This window comes from Cervus canadensis, chromosome 33 (assembly GCF_019320065.1).
Source record: "Cervus canadensis isolate Bull #8, Minnesota chromosome 33, ASM1932006v1, whole genome shotgun sequence".
Classification (NCBI taxonomy): Eukaryota; Metazoa; Chordata; class Mammalia; order Artiodactyla; family Cervidae; genus Cervus; species Cervus canadensis.
In genome coordinates, this window is record NC_057418.1 from 32,009,272 (window position 1) to 32,030,683 (window position 21,412).

Sequence of the window (21,412 nt, forward strand, 5' to 3'; positions counted from 1 at the left end):
AAAATACACGTGTATACAAGTCTATTGGTTGTACCAATATTTGTAATAAAAAAAAATGAAAACCGTTTACCAATATGGGAACAGTAAAGTATAACCACACAATGGAATTCAATAATGCTAATTTTTCCGGGAAGAAAATATACATGTATTACTAGGGAGAGCTCTACAGAATATATAATGTACAGTTTAAAAAAAAGGAAGGTGAAGACAAATATCCACAGTATTCTACTTTTTACTTAAGATGATGATGCAAATCTCTTCAATATCTACATCATCTATATAATCTGTTTATGTGTTTTAAAGTGGGAGTTTTTTCAAATAAAGATCTACACATACATCGTAGAGAAAAGGAATATTGAAGAGAATGGGAATAAAAGTTATATTTCTTTGAATATAATTATTCCATAGCTTTGACTTTGGAATCACATTAGTATTTTTAATAAATATAAAAATATAAATTATAAAAACAAAATACATTTTAAAATAGTTAAAAATATGTATGAAATTGGTGACATAATTATACAGTAACTGTACATGACTCTATAGCCCTACAACAATATACTCTAATGATAAAACAAACTGTATTAACACTGTTTTCAGTAATCACGCTTTGGTGATGGTGTTGGTACTCTGAAACAGATACTATTATATACATATTATGAAAGGAGACAAATCAGTAATTATGTTAATATCACTCAGTAACAAGATTTTTTGCTAAGAGAGAAAGCAATGACAGTTTTAAGATCAGTGACTTCAAGTAAAAATTTCATAACCCTGGGTATAAAGTGGAAATGTCAGTATAAATACAGTTTTTACCTTTTTAAAAATGCATGTTTCCCAGCTCTTTCAGCTAAGCCTAGAAAAAGTGACCAAGCTAGTAACAGTGAGCGCACCAAGCACTGGGACTGTGATTTCTAAATGCCATTTCCTATTTTTAAAGGAACCAGATCCCCTACCCAACTCCATATATAGGAATTAACTTAAAAGGAGTCAATGACCTAAATATAAGAGCTAACCTATTAGAAAAAGCATAGGAGTAAATCTTCATGAAATGGGATTTGACACTACATTCTTAAATTTGACATCAATGGCACAAGCAACAAAAGAAAATATAAATTGGACCGCATCAAAATTTAAAACTTTTTTGTATCAAAGGACGTTGTAAAGAAAGTGAAAAGACAGAGTGGGAGAAATGCTTGCAAATCATATAATGGTGAGGCTCTAGTATCAGCAATAAATAAAGAGCTCTTACAACTTAACAACTAAAAGACAAACAACCCAGTTAAAAACAGGCAAAGAATTTGAACAGATGTTTCTCCAAAGAAGATATACAAATGGCAAATGAGTATATGAGAAGACGTTCAACATCATTGGTCATTAAGGAAACGCAAATCAAAACCATGAGATACCACTTTATACTTAATAAGATGGCTACTTAAAAAATAGAAAAATATTAATAGCAAGCATTGGTGAGAATGTAGAGAAATAAAAACCCTTGTAAGTTGGTAGTGGAAACGTAAAATGATGAAGCAGCTATGGAAGATAATTTGTTGGTTCCTTAAGAGGTAGAATTACCATATGATCTCAAAACTGCACTCCAAGAGAAATGAAAACATACATCCAGACAGAAACAAGTATTCAAATGTCTATAACATCATCATTCATAACAGCCAAAGACAGAAACAATGCACATCAATGGGTGAATGGATCAATAAGTTGTGGTATATCCATATAATGAAACATTATTCAGCCACAAAGATAACAAAGTACTGATCCATATCACAACTTGGATGAATGTCAAAAATATGCCAAGTGAAAAGAAGGCAGACACAAAAGGTCACATATTTTTTGATTCCTTTTATATGAAATATTTAGAATTGGCAAGTCCATAGAGACAAAACAAAAAAAAAAACAGATTTGTGCTTGCCAAATGATGGGGGTAAGAGAGAATGGGAAGTGACTACTTAATGGATGTAGAATATTATTATGGAGTGATGAAAAAGTTTTGAAACTAGAGAGAGGTGGTGGCCACTGCATAACAATATTAAAGCAAAAAATGCCACTGAATTGTACACTTTAAAATGGTTAATTGTATGTTATGTGAATTTCACCTCATTAAAAAAATACATCTAATGGTAATGATATAGCATAAGTAAAGGATGTTTTGCAATGTTGGAAGATATAAAACATTTAAACAGATATTTCAGCTTTGTATCATTCTTTCTTTTTAAGCACATGTTCTTTCATATAATATTTATGTAGTTGTTCAAAATTTTTAGTAATAGAGGTGTATGATAAAAAATTGCTCTAAATACAGGTTAATAAATCTCTACTTTTCAGGGTGAATTGATAGACATACTTTGTATACATTGGCTGAATAATATTTTAAAATTTATTTTGAATGCCTTTATCTAGGTTATACATTTTCTAGTTCAACACAGGTCCTTCAAACCCTAGGGTTTTTTTCTTTTTATTTTTTTTATTTTATTTTATTTTTTTATTAGTTGGAGGCTAATTACTTCACAACATTTCAGTGGGTTTTGTCATACATTGATATGAATCAGCCACAGATTTACACGTATTCCCCATCCCGATCCCCCTTCCCACCTCCCTCTCCACCCGATTCCTCTGGGTCTTCTTCCCAGTGCACCCGGCCCGAGCACTGGTCTTCATGCATCCCACCTGGGCTGGTGATCTGTTTCACCATAGATAGTATACATGCTGTTCTTTTGAAATATCCCACCCTCACATTCTCCCACAGAGTTCAAAAGTCTGTTCTGTATTTCTGTGTCTCTTTTTCTGTTTTGCATATAGGGTTATCGTTACCATCTTTCTAAATTCCATATATATGTGTTAGTATTCTGTAATGTTACTCAGCCGTTAAAAAGAATTCATTTGAACCAGTCCTAATGAGATGGATGAAACTGGAGCCCCTTATACAGAGTGAAGTAAGCCAGAAAGATAAAGAACATTACAGAAAACCCTAGGGTTTTATACTGTGATTCAAACATTAATTTTCTTGCCCAACAGTGATCAAATAGATTCTGGATTTTCAATTCCTCATTAGGGAATTGGGCATATCTAAGATAGTTTTATATCAATAACTGCCCTTTTTCTGCTCTTGATCAGAACTGGAAATGGAGGAAACAGTGCTAGACTTACCCACACACGGCAGAGAGTAGCCAAGCTGAGGGTCATGGACAAACTGCCGGTCATTGAGTCTGGTCACACAGTACAGGTGGAAACAGTCTAGGCAGATCACGTGGCGGTGGGTGCACTGGAAAACCAGGACGGGGCTCCTGTGGAGGCAAAGACATTTCCTCTAGTCTTCCTGAGGCTGGAGACGCAGCGTGCGGTCCAGGACACTTCCTCTGACCTTGTAGGATTGCTTAGAGTACGCTCCATATAGAACGGCACTGCTAAGCGCTGGGTTCATACACACCAAGGCTACCTCTGCAAAACTGCAAACACCTTGTGAACCATGAAGAACATTGATTTTCTTAACTTTCATTTTTTATACGACCATATGGACCAATCAGCTATTTAAACCCAAGTTCAGATACAAGCTCTTTCTAGAAGCCTTTGACTTATAATTCCCAATTAACCTACTCATCATGCCATCCACTTACAAATATTTCACTATTTTATCATGATATTGTTATGTTTCTCTTCACTTGTAAGACTATGACCCCTGTGAAACTAGACACTGAGTCTACTTGATATTAATATTCTCACAGCTCCAGGCACTGTAAGATTTTAAATGAATGATCCTTGAATTCAGTTATAATATTAAATAGTATATAAACCTGAATTTCCCCCAAGTCAAAAGAAAAATTAGCAAAGCACGTTAAATAGTCATTCATATCTCATTGGCAAATAGAAAAGTAGAGTTTAGAAATAAAAGATTATCTAACAGAGATTCATCTACGACAGGATTTTGTCTATTATGCTTCCCCATCTACTCAAATATTCAATTTCTAAAATTAAAGTTAGGGGAGTACTAATAAATCAATATATATAAGTCCTAAAAAGTTTGGTTTTCCTTAAAACACTGTAGGAAAAATCTGCCAAGTAACCACTTTTTTCTTTTTTGCTCGTAAATGAACTGCATGAGTTTATGACAAAAAGGAGACAAAAATAAAATATTAATTTGAAATCAGCCCCAAGGCAATTTTAAGAGTAAGAAAGTCATTAGATTTTATCTTGATAAGCCTATTTTCTATGTGATGATAACAAACTACAAAATATTTTTTATTTCATACCCGGTTCTTAACAGATAGAAAAGCTCTTCCCCTAAAAATAACAGAAGATAACTTCATAATAATTAACAAGATTTAAAAAATTTTGTTTTCCTACTTATTTCAAAACAATATATAATACACAAAAAAATGGAAAGGAAGCCTTGCTATTTCAATGTCTTGGGCCAATAAGTTGATGGTCAATTCATCTGAGGAAGAGTGTCCCTGAGGTTTTTATGTGCTTCCATTTCCTGGCTCTGACAGCCCCTTTTCCTTTTGACAGCCCCTCAGGGGCATTTCCATTCCCGGGGCCTTTTTCAATTGGGTGTTGACTGTGTGCTGAATTTTCAGCCTCCCCCTTCTAACAGCCTCCCCACTGAAGACGATGAAATGCAATGCTTGCCTGTTTCTAAGAGCGGAGTCAGGCATGCACACATGTACAAGTGCACACACCTTACTCCCTCTAGATGACCCTTCAGACCTGCCGTATTTACCTCCTTCTTTCAGGACTACGTTCTGTGAAAAAGGTTCTTCATTCTGATTTTAGGAACATGGTTGACTCAGCCTTTATAGGCCCCTCATCTGCCATCAATACAGAGAAACACTGGAGAAACTATGAGAGCATTTATAAAAATGTGCCTATATATAACAAGGTTAAAAAGAAAGCTTGGCAATTACCCTGTAGAAAAAATATAAAAAGAAAACTTATATAAAATCCAAAGCAGTCAGTATGGATTGTAGACTCTGCCAGGGTCCCAGAGAGATGTTAAGATGCGTGGCATGTAGCCACTCGTCTAGCAAATGTATTCTTTCCATCCCTATTAATAGAAGGAAGAATAGAGAGTTCTCTTTCATGTGTGGACAACAGTACATATTTATAGTTTTGCCTTTCAGTTAAAATGTTTCAGTTAAAATAAGTCCAAAAGAACTTACACCACTTAGTCAACTCATAGAACATCAATTTCTCTGCTTTAGAGATCTCATCAAGAAAATTAGAGATACCAAGGGAGCATTTAATGAAAAGATGAGCACAATAAAGGACAGAGATGGTAAGGACCTAAGAGAAGCAAGAGAGATAAGAGGAGGTGGCAGGAATACACAGAAGAAGGGTACAAAAAAGGTCTTAATGACCCAGATAATCATGATGGTGTGGTCACTCACTTAGAGCCAGACACCCTGGAGTGTGAAATCAAGTGGGCCTTAGGAAGCATCACTACAAACAAAGCTAGTGAAGGTGATGGAATTCCAGCTGAGCTATTTCAAATGCTAAAAGATGATGCTGTGAAAGTGCTGCCCTCAACATGTCAGCAAAGTTGGAAAACTCAGCAGTGGCCACAGGAAAAGGTCAGTTTTCATTTCAATCCCAAAGAAGGGCAATGCCAAAGAAAGTTCAAACTACCACACAACTGCACTTATTTCACATGCTACCGAGGTAATGCTCAAAATCCTTCAAGCTAGCCTTAACAGTACATGAACTGAGAACTACCAGATGTACAAGCTGGATTTCAAAAAAGCAGAGGAACCAGAGATCAAATTGCAAACATCCATTGCCTAGTCAAGGCTATGGTTTTTCCAGTGGTCATGTATGGATGTGAGAGTTGGTCTGTGAAGAAAGCTGAGTGCCGAAGAATTGATGCTTTTGAACTGTGGTGTTGCAGAAGACTCTTAAGAGTCCTTTGGACTGCAAGGAGATCCAACCAGTCCATCCTAAAGGAAATCAGTCCTGAATATTCATTGGAAGGACTGATGCTGAAGCTGAAACTCCAATACTTTGGCCACCTCATGCCAAGAGCTGACTCATTGGAAAAGACCCTGATGCTGGGAGGGATTGGGGGCAGGAGGAGAAGGGGACGACAGAGGATGAGATGGCTGGATGGCATCACTGACTCGAGGGACATGAGTTTGAGTAAACTCCAGGAGTTGGTGATGGACAGGGAGGCCTGGCGTGCTGTGACTCATGGGGTTGCAAAGAGTCGGACACGACTGAGCGACTGAACTGAACTGAATTGTATTATACAATAAACAAGAGAATTCCAGAAAAACATCTATTTCTGCTTCATTGACTACGTGAAAACCTTTGGTTGTGTGGATCACAACAAACTGTGGAAAATCCTTAAAGTAATGGGAATACCAGACGACCTTACCTGCCTCCTGTGAAACCTGTATACAGGTCAAGAAGCAACAGTTAGAACTGGACATGGAACAGTGGACTGGCTCCAAATTGGCAAAGGAGTACGTCAAGGCTGTATATTGTCACCCTGCTATATTACCTTTTACGCAGAGTGTGTGCTAAGTGACTTCACTTGTGTCTGACTCTGCGACCCCATGGACTATAGCCCGCCAGGCTCCTCTCTCCATGGATATCCCCAGGCAAGAATACTGGAGTGGGTTGCCCTGCCCTCGTCTAGGGGATCTTCCCAACCCGGCAATCGAACCTGAGTCTCTTACGTCTACTGCATTGGCAGGTGAGTTCCTTACCACTAGCGCCACCTGGGAAGCCCCTATGTGGAGCACATCATGCAAAATGCTGGGCCGGATGATCACAAGCTGCCATCAAGATTGCTGGGAGAAATATCAACCAGCTCAGATATGCAGAAGACACCACGCTGATGGCAGAAAGTGAAGAGGAACTAAAGAGCCCCTTGATGAAGGTGAAAAAGGAGAGTGAAAAAAGTTAGCACTCTTCAGCAGCTGAGAAATGTCTTTGGAGGTCATTTTAATAAATCTGACATGAGTGACTAAGGAATTGGACCGTGTTGTGCTGGTGGTTCTAGGAGTGGAAATGAAAAGATGGATATGAGTGACGTTTCTGAGGGGAACCTGCCAGGACCTGTATTCTCGTGGGTCTTTTTCTTCCTTCTGACATTCCTCTGTGCCCTTTGCTCTGACTGCACATAAATGTTAATTGACCAATCCAGAAAATGATTTTACCCCAGTGAGCCAGGTTATAGAGCAGTTAATCAAAAGCTACATAAAGTTCCCAATCATATATAAAAAAATCATATACAAACGCTGCACTTGACATTACTTCAGAGTTATTTGTAAGCAATGATTTCTCTGCTTTTATTAAAGGAGTGATCCAAAGACCCTTTATGCAAAAAGGAGAACTATCAGGACATCTGTGTGTGTGTGTGTGTGTGTGTGTGTGTGTGTGTGTGTGTGTGTGGTAGGCACGCAGTCATGTCTGAGTCAGCGATGCATGGACTGTAGCCCGCCAGGCTCCTCTGTCCGTGGGATTCTCCAGGCAAGAACACTGGAGTGGGTTGCTGTTTCCTTCTCTAGACATCTCTTACATGTGGAATCCAAAAGAAATTATACGAAATGAATTTACTTGCAAAACAGAAAGTGACTCACAGACTTAGAAAATGAAGTTATGGTTGCCAGGGGGAGGGGACAGTCAGGGACGCTGGGAAGGTCATGTAAACATTGCTTCATTTAAAGTGGATAACCAACAAAGACAGATTGTATAGCACATGGAACTCTTCTCGGCGTTATGTGCCAGCCTGGATGGAAAGGGGGAGAACGGATGCATGTATATGTATGGCTGAGTCCCTTATCTGTTTACCTGTAACAACCACAACAGTGTTAATTGGCTATACCCCAATACAAAATGTTTTTGGTGTTTTTTTTAAATAAAAGTATTAAGCATAATTGAGAGAGTCCTAGTAAAACTGACAGTGAGGCATTCACATATAGGACACAAAGTAGAAAACTGTTCCACAGTAATCCAAACATTTAAACTCTTGTAAAATTAGTTCTCTAGTACCTACAAAATGGTACCAATTTTATTTTCATATTTTTCTGATAAAATGCACAGTTTTCTACCTCATCCATTTTCTCTCTTTTCACACACACACACTTGATCTCCTTTACATTCCCTCTCTCTGCCAAAATCTCTCCATCTCTGTCTGATGTTTTTCTCACAGATACATTTTCATTTATACCCACTAACAGAGAGGCTGTGGTTCCAACTTCTCAACTGAACGTGACATATACTGAATGCAATGTGCCAAAAATTTCAAGATATGTAAAGCTAAGGAAGCTAACACCACTCTAAATAAAACAAAAATCTAACAGAGCAGGTAGGGAAGGGACACACAGAAGCGTAACACAGGGCAGAATATTTGAAGCTATGTTAAAGGTATAGGAAATGGTAAGCAGACTCTAAGATGCTCCCCCAAAATCCCTACCCCAGGGTCTTCATCCTTTCGTGTACTTTTTTCCCACATTATATGAAGTGACCTGCTTGAACTGCAGGGAAAATGCAGAAATCCCAACATGGGACTTCCAGGACTAGACCAGAAGAGACACCACACCGCCTGTGCTCCCTCCCGGGTCACCGGCTCCGGGGAAAGTGAACGGCCATGATGTGAGGAGCCTCAAGCAGTCTGTGGAGGCGTCCACAGGGCTAGGAACCAAGGCCTTTTGTCAACAGCCAGCACTGACTCAGCAGCCACCTAGGCTAAACATCTCTGAAGTACATCCTCCAGCCCAAGACTATAGACCTGGCTGAATCTTGACTATAACTTCATGAGACACCATGAGTCACAAGCAAGAATCAATCCAGCTAAGCTGCTCCCAAGTTCATGGCCCACAAAAACGGCGGGGTAACACTGACAGTTGTCTTACGATGCTAAGCTCTGGGATATGTTTTTTATGCAGCGATATACGACTAACACAGGCGCAGAGGAGGAAGAGATCATGTTAAGACAATAGGTAGGAAAAGAATTCGTGAACGGAGTGGCGTTTAAAGGAGGATGAAGATTGCAGCACGTGGGGCCAGAGAAAACATTCCAGGTCTAGACAAGAGACGGCAAGTACAGAGCATGGAAGGTGGCCGCTGAGTTACGCAGGACGGCTGGTTTCTCCCTTCACCCCAGCAAAAAGCAAAATTAAGAGAAAGATTATATTCCACAATAGCAGAACTTGAAATACAACAAAAAACCATGAATATTAGAAGTAAAATGTTAAGTATAAAATCATTGAGGAGTTTAAAAAGTGCAATTTCCCCACTGGAAGGAGAATATTAGCTCTTAAATTTAGCTAACATTTGACCCTTGAGAATGCGCACATTGTTTTTTCTCCATTTAGTTTGGGCTGCAGTAACACAGCTGTGAGGCGCCAGTTAGTCATCTCACTAAGCCCTCATCAGACTCCTTGTACATGAACAACGATGACTCCTGGGAATTTAATAAAGCATTTGATTAGATAAAAAATAATTAGAGGGAGAGAGCTACACCATTAAATAACTCAAGTTTATCTTCTTAAGAACTGTCACTTTAAATCCCTTTTAGTTAGAGATTGCTTATAAACAATAAATTAATGACCAAAATCTCTGAAACCAAATGCATTTTCATCTATATTTAGCCACATTACCTACTAATTGCCCAAGTGCACGGCCGACAAAGAAGTACCCAAGCCGCGCCTCCCTGCAGACACGCTGGAGATAACATTTCAGCCCACATATGCCGCGCAAGTTCATTACTCGGGTTAGCCAAGTGAGCAGTCCCCGTCGCTGGAGAGGCCCCTGATCCGAGGTACTAATTGATAGATCCAACTTTTAGAAATTAAAATGAGCTTCAACAGTTGAATGACCTTCAAGATTCCTCCCAGCAGCCAAGTCAAAATCCTGAAGTAAGTTCACTTGCCCATTAGTCAGCTTGGAATCAGAATCCTATTAAGGCGCTGGCAGATCCCGGACAAGCTCATTAACTGCTTCTTCCAATTCCTTCTTGGCCTCCTCTGCTCATGTCCTCCTGGCTTTATCTGGTTCACTTTGCTGCACAGGCAGACACATAAACACACACACGAGTTGACTCTGGCTCTGTAAGCTTACTTGTAGAGGCCCCGTATTTCACTGTATAGACCATACCTAAGATGAAGACTTCTTATGTTTACATTTTTGAATCACTTTTATTCATCCATCCCGCCAGTAACTTTAGAAAAATCACTCCATGCCGATGTGAAGAAGGCATGGTCCCTTTCTTCAGGGTCCCGTGGGGTTGTGGACAACAAAGTAATTGCTTCAGTGTAGCTAAGTGCTACCATAGGGATGACTTTAGAGACCACCTAACTTGTCTCTGGGTTTCCCTGGTGGCCCAACATTAAAGAATGCAGGAGACACAAGTTTCATACCTGGGTCGGGAATATCCCCTAGAGAAGGAAATGGCAACCCACTCCTGTATTCTTGCCTGAGAGGTCCCATGGACAGAGGAACCTGGCAGGCTACAGTCCATGGGGTTGCCAAAGAGTCAGACAGGGCTGTGGAAGGGCTTGCAAGATGGCTCAAGCCTCAGAGCATTCAGCCCCTGTAGAGAGATGACAGCGAGCAAACTAATTGGCTTCCCTCGTTGACAAAAACTTTAAATAAAATATTATACAAAACATATTACAGCAAAATTATTCCAAAGTAGCTTTCATCATGGCAGTTCTTGGTCAAATTATGAATTAATTACCCAAGGCCAATGTATTAAGACCCCAGGTTTTCCTTCTGGAAAGGGCTCTTTCCAGAGCCCTCCTTGGCTTAGATTTCACCCTGCAGTATGTATCTCCCATATTGCCATTCATAAATCTTTCTGTTTCTCTCAGGTCAGTCTCTTTGTAGCTTCTGGACCACCCTCTTCTTTAATTCTCTTATCTCTATGTGTAAGATTCTTCAATTTGTCTTCACTTTCCAAAAAAAAAAAAAAACTGTCAGGGTTCAGCTCCAATCCAATCTCTTTCAGAAAACTTTTATCAGCAAGACTCTGGTTAACAGGGATTCACTTCCTAATTTCCTGTAAGCCTTCTGTTTATAAAGTTCCATTCTGTATTAAACTCAGTATTTCACAGCCTATTACTCATATCGTACTCTATCACCTTTATGAGTCAATGTCAGTTTCCCCGACTGAAATTCAACAGAGTTTTGGAGCTACTGTGTGCTGGTTCTTTTGAGCAAGGAGGGGAGGGGAACATGGAGTTCTTGCCCTCAAGGAATCCTGTTTGCTGGTGAGATAATGAGTCTGAGACACTTTTTGGAAGGTGAACGAGAGACAACTGACTCCAGTGTGGGTTAGACAGAGAAAGTTTCCTTAAAAAAGGAAAATATAAACTAAGACCTAAAAAGCAAGAATGAATTAGTCTAACCAAGAAACTACAGGGAAGTGAGGACACATGTAAAAAAACACTCTAAATGGAATAAAATTAGTTCGCGTTAGGAAACTATGTCTTGTAATTTCTTATCAACACCTCAGCCTCCATCAAAGTTCTGAATTCCTCCAAATATTGAAAATGAAACTAAGAAGTAAAGCTACTGCTTCTGAAAGTCATGTAATATAAGTCTCTGTCTTAGGTTTATATGACACCTTAAGTGTAGTTGAGTTAGGTTGTTTTGAACCATTAATAACAAGCAAGCTATGCAAAATAGAATATAAAGCATGGTTATAAGAATTCATGGACTGTTAATTTCCTCCAGATGGTGTCAATCTTTGAGAACATTATTTGACTTTGGTATAGCTTATATATTGTATTTCTAAAAATAACTACTATGGACAGGTTTGACCCAAATATAAACCATTAACTTCTAGAAGTTTTAGATTGTAAACATTTCAATAAAATGACATATAATTTTAAAATAAACCCTTTTCTCTCTTAAAAAGTAAGCTAAAATTTTAAAAGCAAAGAGGTCACCCCTCTTTTATAGCAATTCATTAAAATGATTTATCAGCAACACCCCAACTTTTCTTGCTATGGTATTTATACTACTAAATGAATGCTGAAAAGTAACTATAAATGGCAGGAAAATTATAATAAAATAACTACTGCATGTAACAAAATGAAATAAAAAAAACCCTCCAAATGATATTGGCCTTTAGGAGGAAAATGCATCTTATGAAAAATTATATTTCTTTCTCATCCCCCAATAAGTACAATTAATTTCAATCCTCAAAATTATATTTACAAAAGTCCAAGAATGCTCAAAATTATATTCATGAGTTAAGTGCTTCTGAGTTATAATCTCAGAGCACACTGTATTCAGACTGTCAGTGTATATTGCTAAAGAGAGCTAACACCAGATTTAACATAAAATACTTTCTGGGTCACATCATTTGCACAGAGCTATTGTGTGGCACCACTCAGAAGACCCCATCTATAACATACACCAACTCATGCACATATCCTGTCTTTGTTTTCTCTTTTGTGAAGAACAGCTAGGAGCAGCTAGAAGCTGCAATAGCATTCTGCTAAAATGAGAAAGATAAGAAGACAGATCTTGTTTAGATAAGAACCCCACTGTGAAATAAATTGTTCTAGTGTATCCCCAAATCTCATGATAGGAAATATTAATGCACAAAGAATCAGCCCAGTGGCTCCAAATATTAGGAGGTATTTAACATAAGAAATTATTACTGACACAGAGTGATTTTAAAAAGACACATTTATTTGCTACAGACTCACAAAAACCTTGCAGGGAGGATCTCTCAATGGTCCTTCATTCATCCCTAAAATGAGTGGATGAATGAATGCTAGTAGAATGCTGTCTTTCATTCCTTTTAGAAACATTAAACCCAGATGCTCTGAAGTAGGGTAGCTTGAAATGAAGAACCCACCTTTACATAGATTGTAGACAGCTTAAAACAGTTCTACCATGAAAATATCACAAAATGAGGAGGTATTATGAAATTTCTGCAGTATCATTAGATGAATTCAGTATGAAAATATTAACAGTTTAAGAACTTATTGCACATGGTAACATTATTTTCCTAATTGAGTTTTTTGTTTTACATATAGCTGGGGCTTCCCAGGTGGTGCTAGTGGTAAAGAACCCACCTGCCAATGTAGGAAACATAAGAGATGTGGGTTCGATCCCTGGGTCGGGAAAATTCCCTGGAGAAGGAAATGGCAACCCACTCCAGTATTCTTGCCTGGAGAATCCCATGGGCAGAGAAGCCTGGGGGGCTACAGTCCATAGGGTTGCAAAGAGTTGGACACAATTGGAGTGACTTAGCACACATGCACGCAGATATAGAAAGCAGTGTATAACATGATAAAATGTTTCCGTAAAAATAATAAAATTCAACTATATAGAGCCATACACATCCAACTGAATTCACGTTGAAAACCTAGCAAAGGAACCCTGCGAGGGCTCATCTCAGGAAGTCAGAGGCCGGGGAGGTTGGAGAGAACCCTGGGAGGTGGTGGGAACCCTGCGCCACCAGCCAGCCTGGGAACCCGGTTTTGTAAACAGGGATCTGTGAAGCGACAGGTTAGCGCTGGCAATCCCTGAGGACCTGAGACATTAGAACCCTCAGTCTGTCTGATCACAATATTTCTTCCTTCCCATAACCGTGGGCAATTTAAAGCTTACTTGAAACAATGTATGAAAGAGATTCATAATTCCAGCTTTGCACCTCTTGAATGAACACAAGAGCACATGTGCTCCTTACAGGAGTAAGAATCTGGGGATTTCTGGGGATTTCACTTCCAGGAAGATACATCTGGAGAAAGGCCCTGAGCCAGAATATTGAGGGAAAATAAGAAAAGGTATTTTTTTTTTTAACCCACAAAATATCTTGTATAACTCTCTTCAACTCTTTGCGACCCCATGGACTGTAGCCTACCAGACTCCTCTGTCCATGGAATTCTGCAGACAAGAATACTGGAGTGGGTTGCCATTCCAATCCTGTCTCCAGGGGATCTTCCCAATCTGAGTCTCCTGCATTGCACACAGATTCTTTACTGTCCGAGCCACTAGGGAAGCCCTATATATCTCTCAATAAATAACAATTCAATTGTAAAGTACTTTTTCTCTTGTTTTTCTAGTAAGGTCCGCTAGAGGTTGGAGTCAACAGGAAAAGACAGAGGGGCAGGTGCCCCTGGCCGTGATCCCTGCTCCCACTCACAGCCCGTACCCCAGAGAAGCCAGCTATTTACCTTCTCTCCAGACTCTGATCTAGAGAGGTCAGCAAATTCCAGCTGGGGCTGAATGTGGCCCCCCGTCTGCTTTTGTGAAAAAAGTTTTATTGGAACACAGCTATTTTTACATTTTGCCTGTGGCTTCTTTTGCTCTATAACGGCAGAGATGGGTAGTTGTGACAGAGACTGTACAAACCACAAAGCCGAAACCGCTGTCCAGCCTTTTACAGAAAGGGGTTCCTGCTTGAACATTTGCCTTCATTAATCCAAGGGCCATCTTTTGGTCTCTCCAGAGCTGGCCTGATTCCCCAGCTGTTTGACCGGATGACAGAATGACTATGAATGAGTAGGGGCACTCGGGGAAGGCAAACGGGAAACAAACAGAGGTCAACAACGTTGCAGGATTAAGCGGTGTGCAGCGGGGAGCCTGTTTCAAGCTGAGCCGTGGATCCTACTTTTCAAGGCTGCAAACAGCAACCTCCTTCATCTGGGCCACTTCTTTGGATGAAGCTGATCCGGCCTCATCCAGGGCGTCCAATGCCTGCAACACCCACTTGATAGAAAGGGAAAGGGACTTTGCTTAGCTAATGGAAACTGATGGCAAGAAAATAGGCCCGAACCATGTGATGGTGGCTGGTGGCTGACTGGTCAGGGAAGGCCTGGCGAGAGGATGTTACACTGATCCCTAAATGGCCTGCCACGCACAGATCTGATGCAAGAGGCTCTGGGGAAGGAGTGGCTGGAGAAACGTCCCTTTAGGCAGGAACATCTGGGTGTGTCTGAAGAATTAAGGGGAAGGCCAGTGTGATGGGAGCACAGCAAGCAAGGGGAGAGTGGGGTGAGATGAGGTTAGAGGAGGTGGGAACGGCTGCGGGAAGCCTTTGTCTAACGAGCCAGGTTTCGACTCTCAGACAATACAAAGTTCTCAGCAGGGGTGTAACGTGATGCCATTTATGTTTAAGAAAATGCCTCTAACTTTGTGGAATGAATGACCTAGGGTGTGGCAAGAAAGGGAGAGGTCTCATGGACGCTGTGACATCCTCCTGGGAGACAAGATGGTTTGGAATAAGTGATGAGGCCAGAGAGATGTGGACGGATGGAGGCCACGTTTGGGATGACATAACGTTGGCACGTCTCCAACTGAGCATTTTTCTGTTTTTACTAACATTTGTGGATTTCTCCACTTTTAGGAAACCTCAAGATCATGTCGCCAAATCCTAGAGACCACTGTTATAAAATTAACGCCTTTCTAATTACTTTATATAAAGATGGAGATTTTCTACTGGTTTCTAAACAAATGTAATGCAAAATCTTCACTTAGAGCCTAAATTAAATGATGGTGAGCCTGACAATAAAATAGCATGTTAATGAAATCTAAAAACTATAATTCTATTACTCACTGCTCTCCTGTAATGTGCCAGGCGCTAGGCATAGTGTGGGGCACAGATCAAGGGATCAGAGACGGTCTGATGAGCCACCTTGGACCAGGTCAGGGCCGCCCAAGTCAGTGAGTCTGTGGGCATCAGTATCTCCAAACCGGGTGCTGATTTTGGTGATACCAGAGTTAGATTATGGGAAGTCAAGCTGCACAGACTCAGAGGTTAATGATCCCGAGGCAGAAAGGAGACAGGCTATGCCGAGCTTCTCCTCTTAAACATTTACTGGATGCCTCTACTGTGCCAAACTCCCTGCTATGGGCTGTTTCTACATTATTTATTTAATCCACTGAACTAGACAAGTCTCAGGTGGGCAGGGCCCACGTCTGTGTTTTCAGCAGTCTCCCCGCCCGACACTTGTCCGTAGGAGGAGTTCAAAAATATGTGTTGAGTGAATGGATGGATGGCTCCCTCATCCCTCCCATGACAACAACAGCAGTGAAATACCCCAGCGCGGGGAGGAGCAGGTGAGGACACAGGCTTAGGGGGCTCGCAAGTGACAAAGCAGGCCCCAGGGCCGACTGTCCTCAGCCTCTTCAGTGCCATATGATGCAGCCTTAGTCCAGGCGGGGACATCGGTGACATTCGCTGTTGGAGGACAACGGCTAGAAGAGGAGTGGGACCGGAAGTATGGATGGAAGACTTCTTTCGGTTCTGCACTTGCTGAGTGTGGGATGTCCCTGGCCTATCACCGAGCATGTGCAGAAGTCAGATCAGCACGTGGTTCTTAAACTCAGGGAAAAGATCACAGCTGGAGATCGCTCTGGAGACCCGCCAGCCAGGGACGAAGATTCCAGCCTGGGAGTCGGTGAGATCGCCGGTGAGTGGTGTATCAAATGAGGAGAGGGGAGGGGAGGTGGTGGGAAGAGAGCCCTGGGGAACACTGACCTTACATGGTAACTGACTTGATAAAGGGGCTCCTGCTTATTGAGCTATAGATGTGAAACTTGCTCACTTTTTCCCAATAACTGACATGACTGGGTTCTGTAAAGCACACCCGCTGGGCAGTGGTGCCCCAGTGACATGCCAGATTCCATGGCTCCTGGTGGCTTTTAGTTATTCCAGTAATCTAACACTGCTCACGGAGCCCCAGGCAGTCCATGCTGAATTCCCATCTCACTCTGCACTCGAAGGTCTCTCCTCTCTATGGTGAGACCAGACTTGTGTGCCAGTGAACTTTGGTAGCTCTTCATTACTCAACCCTAACTGACCAGTGACCTTCTGGGCACTTTAATTGTTATTATTGCTTCTTTATTTATTGATTAATGCTTTTGAACTGTGGCATTGGAGAAGACTCTCGAGAGTCCCTTGAACTGCAAGGAGATCAAACCAGTCCATCCTAAAGGAAATCAGTCCTGAATATTCATTGGAAGGACTGATGCTGAAGCTCCAATACTTAGGCCATCTGATGCGAAGTACTGACTTATTGGAAAAGACCCTGATCCTGGGAAAGACTGAAGGCAGGAGAAGGGGATGACAGAGGATGAGGTGGTCGGATGCCATCACTGACGCATGAGTTTGAACAAGCTCCAGGATTTGGTGATGGACAGGGAGGCCTGGTGTGCTGCAGTCCATGGGGTCGCAAACAGTCAGACACGACTGAGCGACTGAACTGAACTGATATTGTTTACTGTTGGCCTCTTATCACTAGAATGTAAAGCCATGAGGACAAGGATCATGTTTGCCCATTATTGTGTCTCAATGCCTGCCACACCGACAATGCTTAACACACTGGTGTGCAATAAAGGAAGTGGAGGTCAAGTCATGTCCCCAAACATTAACCCAACCTGGGTAAGAGGGCCCTGCTCCCTTCTGTTTCACTAGAAGGAAGGAAAGAGGAGAGCGTGTAGCCCAGGCACAGAGCTCAGGTGTGTCCCTGAGACCCCCCTGCCCACCTCCCTCCCTTCCATCAGTGAAGTTAGACCCACAAGGAGGAGGCGGCAATTGGTTGGAGGGACTGAAGCAACCCGTTGTGGGTTGGAGAGGTTGGGGCATGAGGTTAACAGTTTGTGGAAAATAACCCGAGGCTCTATTTCTACAGAAAATTCTGAAAGTGTGCACTCTTGGATCTAAGACACTGCCCCAGTACCACACAGGGTTTTAGAGTTTTGCAGTAACAACAATAAAACATAGTATAAAGTTTCAAAGGTTTTCCATGATCTGAAAGACAATTTTTAGATTCTGTTTCTCCAAACAATTGCTGTCTCTTAGCTCTGCTATAGCTGAAGGACCAAACCCATTACTCAACCTGCAAAGCCTGATGCTTTCCATGTGTCAACAGGTCATCATGACTTTCTACTTTCACAGATAAGAATGTGAGACTATTAACTGAGGTGAAATAACTCATCAGAGGTGACAGTGGCCTGGCATAAATCAGACTGCGAGTTTCAACTCACACGCTGTGAGAATCTAGGTCATCATGCCGCCCACTTAACCACACTTCCACTTCCCGCCACCACAAAAGAATGTAAGTGGAGGAAGCTTCCCAGTGGGGGGCATCCGCACACAGGCAGGGATTTTCTCCCTGGGCTACTGCAGAAATGCACACGTCTCAGTACACAGCTGGTATGTCCAAATCATCTTCCGCAACTCAGGCAGCCCCTCCCTCCTGGCAACTTTGTTCTCAACATGTGCCCCACGTTCAACACTCTATGATGAGAGAAATGCCTTTTCCAGTGTCCAGACTCATAGACCTTGCACCTTGATCAGATCCAGGAGCACGCTTCTGAACAACTTTTGGGGACCTTCCTGAGCACATACACATGCACACATATGTGTACACATGTGTACACGTATGTGTGCACACATGCACACACCCAGAGCTTCCTGGTTGTGCTCTCATCATTTGGGTGATCCCCAGGCAGCCATTGCTTACCGAAAGGAAGCCCTAATACCCCACCGCTGACAACACTCAGTCTTGGCTTTCCCACCACGGGACAGACTGTGTGCAGTCTTTTGATCCCAAAAGATCTGTCTCATTTCTTCTTCCCCAAGCCCATGTGTGCGTGCTTTCATGCTCAGTCATGTCTGAATCTTTGCAAGCCCATGGACTGTAGCCCACCAGGCTTCTCTGTCCATGGCATTCTCCAGGCAAGAATACTGGAGTGTGTTGCCATTTCCTTCTCCAGGGGATCTCCCCGGCCCAGGGATCAAACCTGCACCTCCTGTGTCTCTTTCACTGGCATTGCCACTGAGCCATGGGACCTCCAAGCCTATGCTTGGCAGTAAAACTTACCCAGTTGGCACTCAATTTTATGAAAACCCTTTAATGAGAGACAGCTCATGCAATACGTGATCGTATGCCAAAGGGGAGGTGTATCACTGAGTCGTTATGAAAGAAGACGAGAGGGGGACCAAGGATGCTGTTGACACTCATTCCTCTTCAGGGGGACAAATGGCTCCATACAAAACGAAAGGCAAGATTAACGGCTCAGCTTTTGTCTACATGTCAAATTAAATTTTGTTGAGCATCCACCAGGCATGTAAATGTGTGGTGGGGGCAGCCCTTATAGTGCAAACATAAAATTGTGAAACCGCTTTGGAAAATGGCTGGGCAGTTTCTTAAAAATGTAAACACATATATCCAATTCAAGATCCAGCCGATCCTCTCCTAAAGATCTAACCAGTGGAAGGGAAAGCATATATCCACACAGAAACTTGAGCGTGTGTGTTCATAGCAACTTTATTAGTAATAACCCCAAACCAGAAATGACCAAATGTTCCTCAGCTGGTGAGTGATAAACTCTGGCAGGTATATTCATACAAAAATCTCAAAATAATTCTGCTGTGTGAAAGAAGCCAAAAACAGAAACAAAAAAATGTACATACTCTATAATTCCATAAAAAGTTCTAAAACATGGAAACTAATCTACTGCGACAGAGCAGATCGGTGGTTTACTGGGGGTGGGATGGGGGGACAGGGACGGGTGGGAGGGAGAAAATACAAAAAAAGAAAACAAAACATAAGCAGACTTTTGGGGGCAATGGAGACGTTCACGACTCTGATGGTAGCAGTAGTTTCACAGGTGTGTGCATGTGTCATAACTAATCAACTGCACATGTTCAATACATGTGTTCTATCACATGCCAATTATACCTCAATGAAAACTTAGTGAACAGAAAAGAGAATTCAGAATGAAATGGTTTCTTTAACAAAGGGCTTTTTCATACCTGACTACCTTCTCACAGTCTAGTCAGAGGGAGGCAGCAGCTAGAGTGTTCACACACGGTCGCTTTCTTAACCCCATTGTCGTAACTGAGCCGTCTGTAAAAGAAGGGCTACCACGCTTCACTTGAAAGCATGCTCTGCTTCAGATGCCCCAAATGGCAACAGGGTTTTTCACCAAGAGAGCAGAGGTGCGGTAATCCAATATATGTCTTGATTCCTGTCCTCCCAAATGGGGCATGCACGTCAGGCCTCCCTACTACAGGGGGCTGAAGAAATAGGTCTTGCTCTAAGCTTCAGTTATGCTGAAGCACACACACATATACCACATGCATATATGTATACACACTTATGTGCATAGATATAATATTTGTTACTATAATTTCTGCTTTCATTTTCTCAGGGAGAGATACTGGGTCATAGGATTTGAGCAATTCCATCTCTGAAACGCGTTCAAGGTGCATTGGAAGAGAATTAATATAGAATCACATAAAAAGTTCTGACACCCCACCACTATCGCTTCTGAAGGAAATGTATAGGAGGAAAAAAATCACTGTGCTTTGTGTATTCACAGACTTCTGCTAAACTCTGGACATCAATCCGGTTTCAATTTTGTTGTTTGTTCAGTCACTAGTGAGTGAAAGTGAAAGTTGCTCAGTTGTATCTGACTCTTTGCGACCCCATGGACTATAAAGTCCATGGAAATCTCCAGGTCAGAATACTGGAGTGGGCAGCCTTTCCCTTCTCCAGCAGATCTTCCCAACCCAGGAATCGAACCCAGATCTCCCGCATTGTAGGCAGATTCTTTACCAGCTGAGCCACAAGGGAAGTCCTTGTTCAGTCACTAACTCATGTCCAACTCTTTGTGGCCCCATGGACTGCAGCACGCCAGGCTGCTCTGTCCTTCACTATCTCCAGAGTTTGGTCAAACTCATGTCCATTAAGTCAGTGATGCCATCCAACCATCTCAGCTTCTCTGCTCTCTTCTCCTTTTCCCTACAATCTTCCCCAGCATCAGGGTCTTTTCCAATGAGTTGGTTCTTTGCATCAGGTGGCCAAAGTACCGGAGCTTCAGCTTCAGAATCCATCTTTCCAATGAATATTCAGGGTTGATTTCCTTTAGGACTGACTGGTTGGATCTCCTTGCAGTCAAAGGGACTCTTAAGAGGCTCTCTAGCACCACAGTTTGAAAGCATCAATTCTTCGGTGCTCAGTTTTGTTTATAGCTGAACTCTCATATTTGTATGTGACTACTAGAAAAACCATAGCTTTGACTAGACAGACGTCTGTCGGCAAGGTGACGTCTCTGCTTTTTAATACGCTTCAAGTGTAAGAGGCTCTAAACCATGGTGGCTCTCGAGTCTTTCAGGTAAAGTGAAGCAGCCCCTTCTAGGGGCAGCATAAGTAGGGCTACGCATGTTGCTTAAGTGCAATCTGCGGGGAGTAAGGGTTTTACCTCTGATTGGCTGCCGTCTACGGGGTCGCACAGAGTCGGACACGACTGACGCGACTTAGCAGCAGCAGTAGCAGCAGTGATGAAGGCAACTTTTCCCATTCGAAAGAAAATCCTTTATTTGGAGGTTATGCTTTCTACTTATATTGAAATACCTTCCTTATATTAAATGATATTGAGAGTAGATACTTCTGTTGTGTTTTTAAACATCCTTCAGTTCAGTTCA

At 41.7% G+C, this 21,412-nt stretch overlaps 1 protein-coding gene across 7 annotated transcripts in view; it reads right to left on the reverse strand.

The window, feature by feature from the left end:
- PRKN (parkin RBR E3 ubiquitin protein ligase) overlaps positions 1-21,412 on the reverse strand; it is a 1,211,540-nt gene that overhangs the window by 431,430 nt on the left and 758,698 nt on the right. For all 7 annotated transcript variants that reach the window (XM_043457375.1, XM_043457374.1, XM_043457372.1 and 4 more), the window contains one exon: positions 3,163-3,299. In XM_043457375.1, the coding sequence (XP_043313310.1) occupies positions 3,163-3,299 (137 nt within the window). The remainder of the gene's footprint in view (positions 1-3,162; positions 3,300-21,412) is intronic.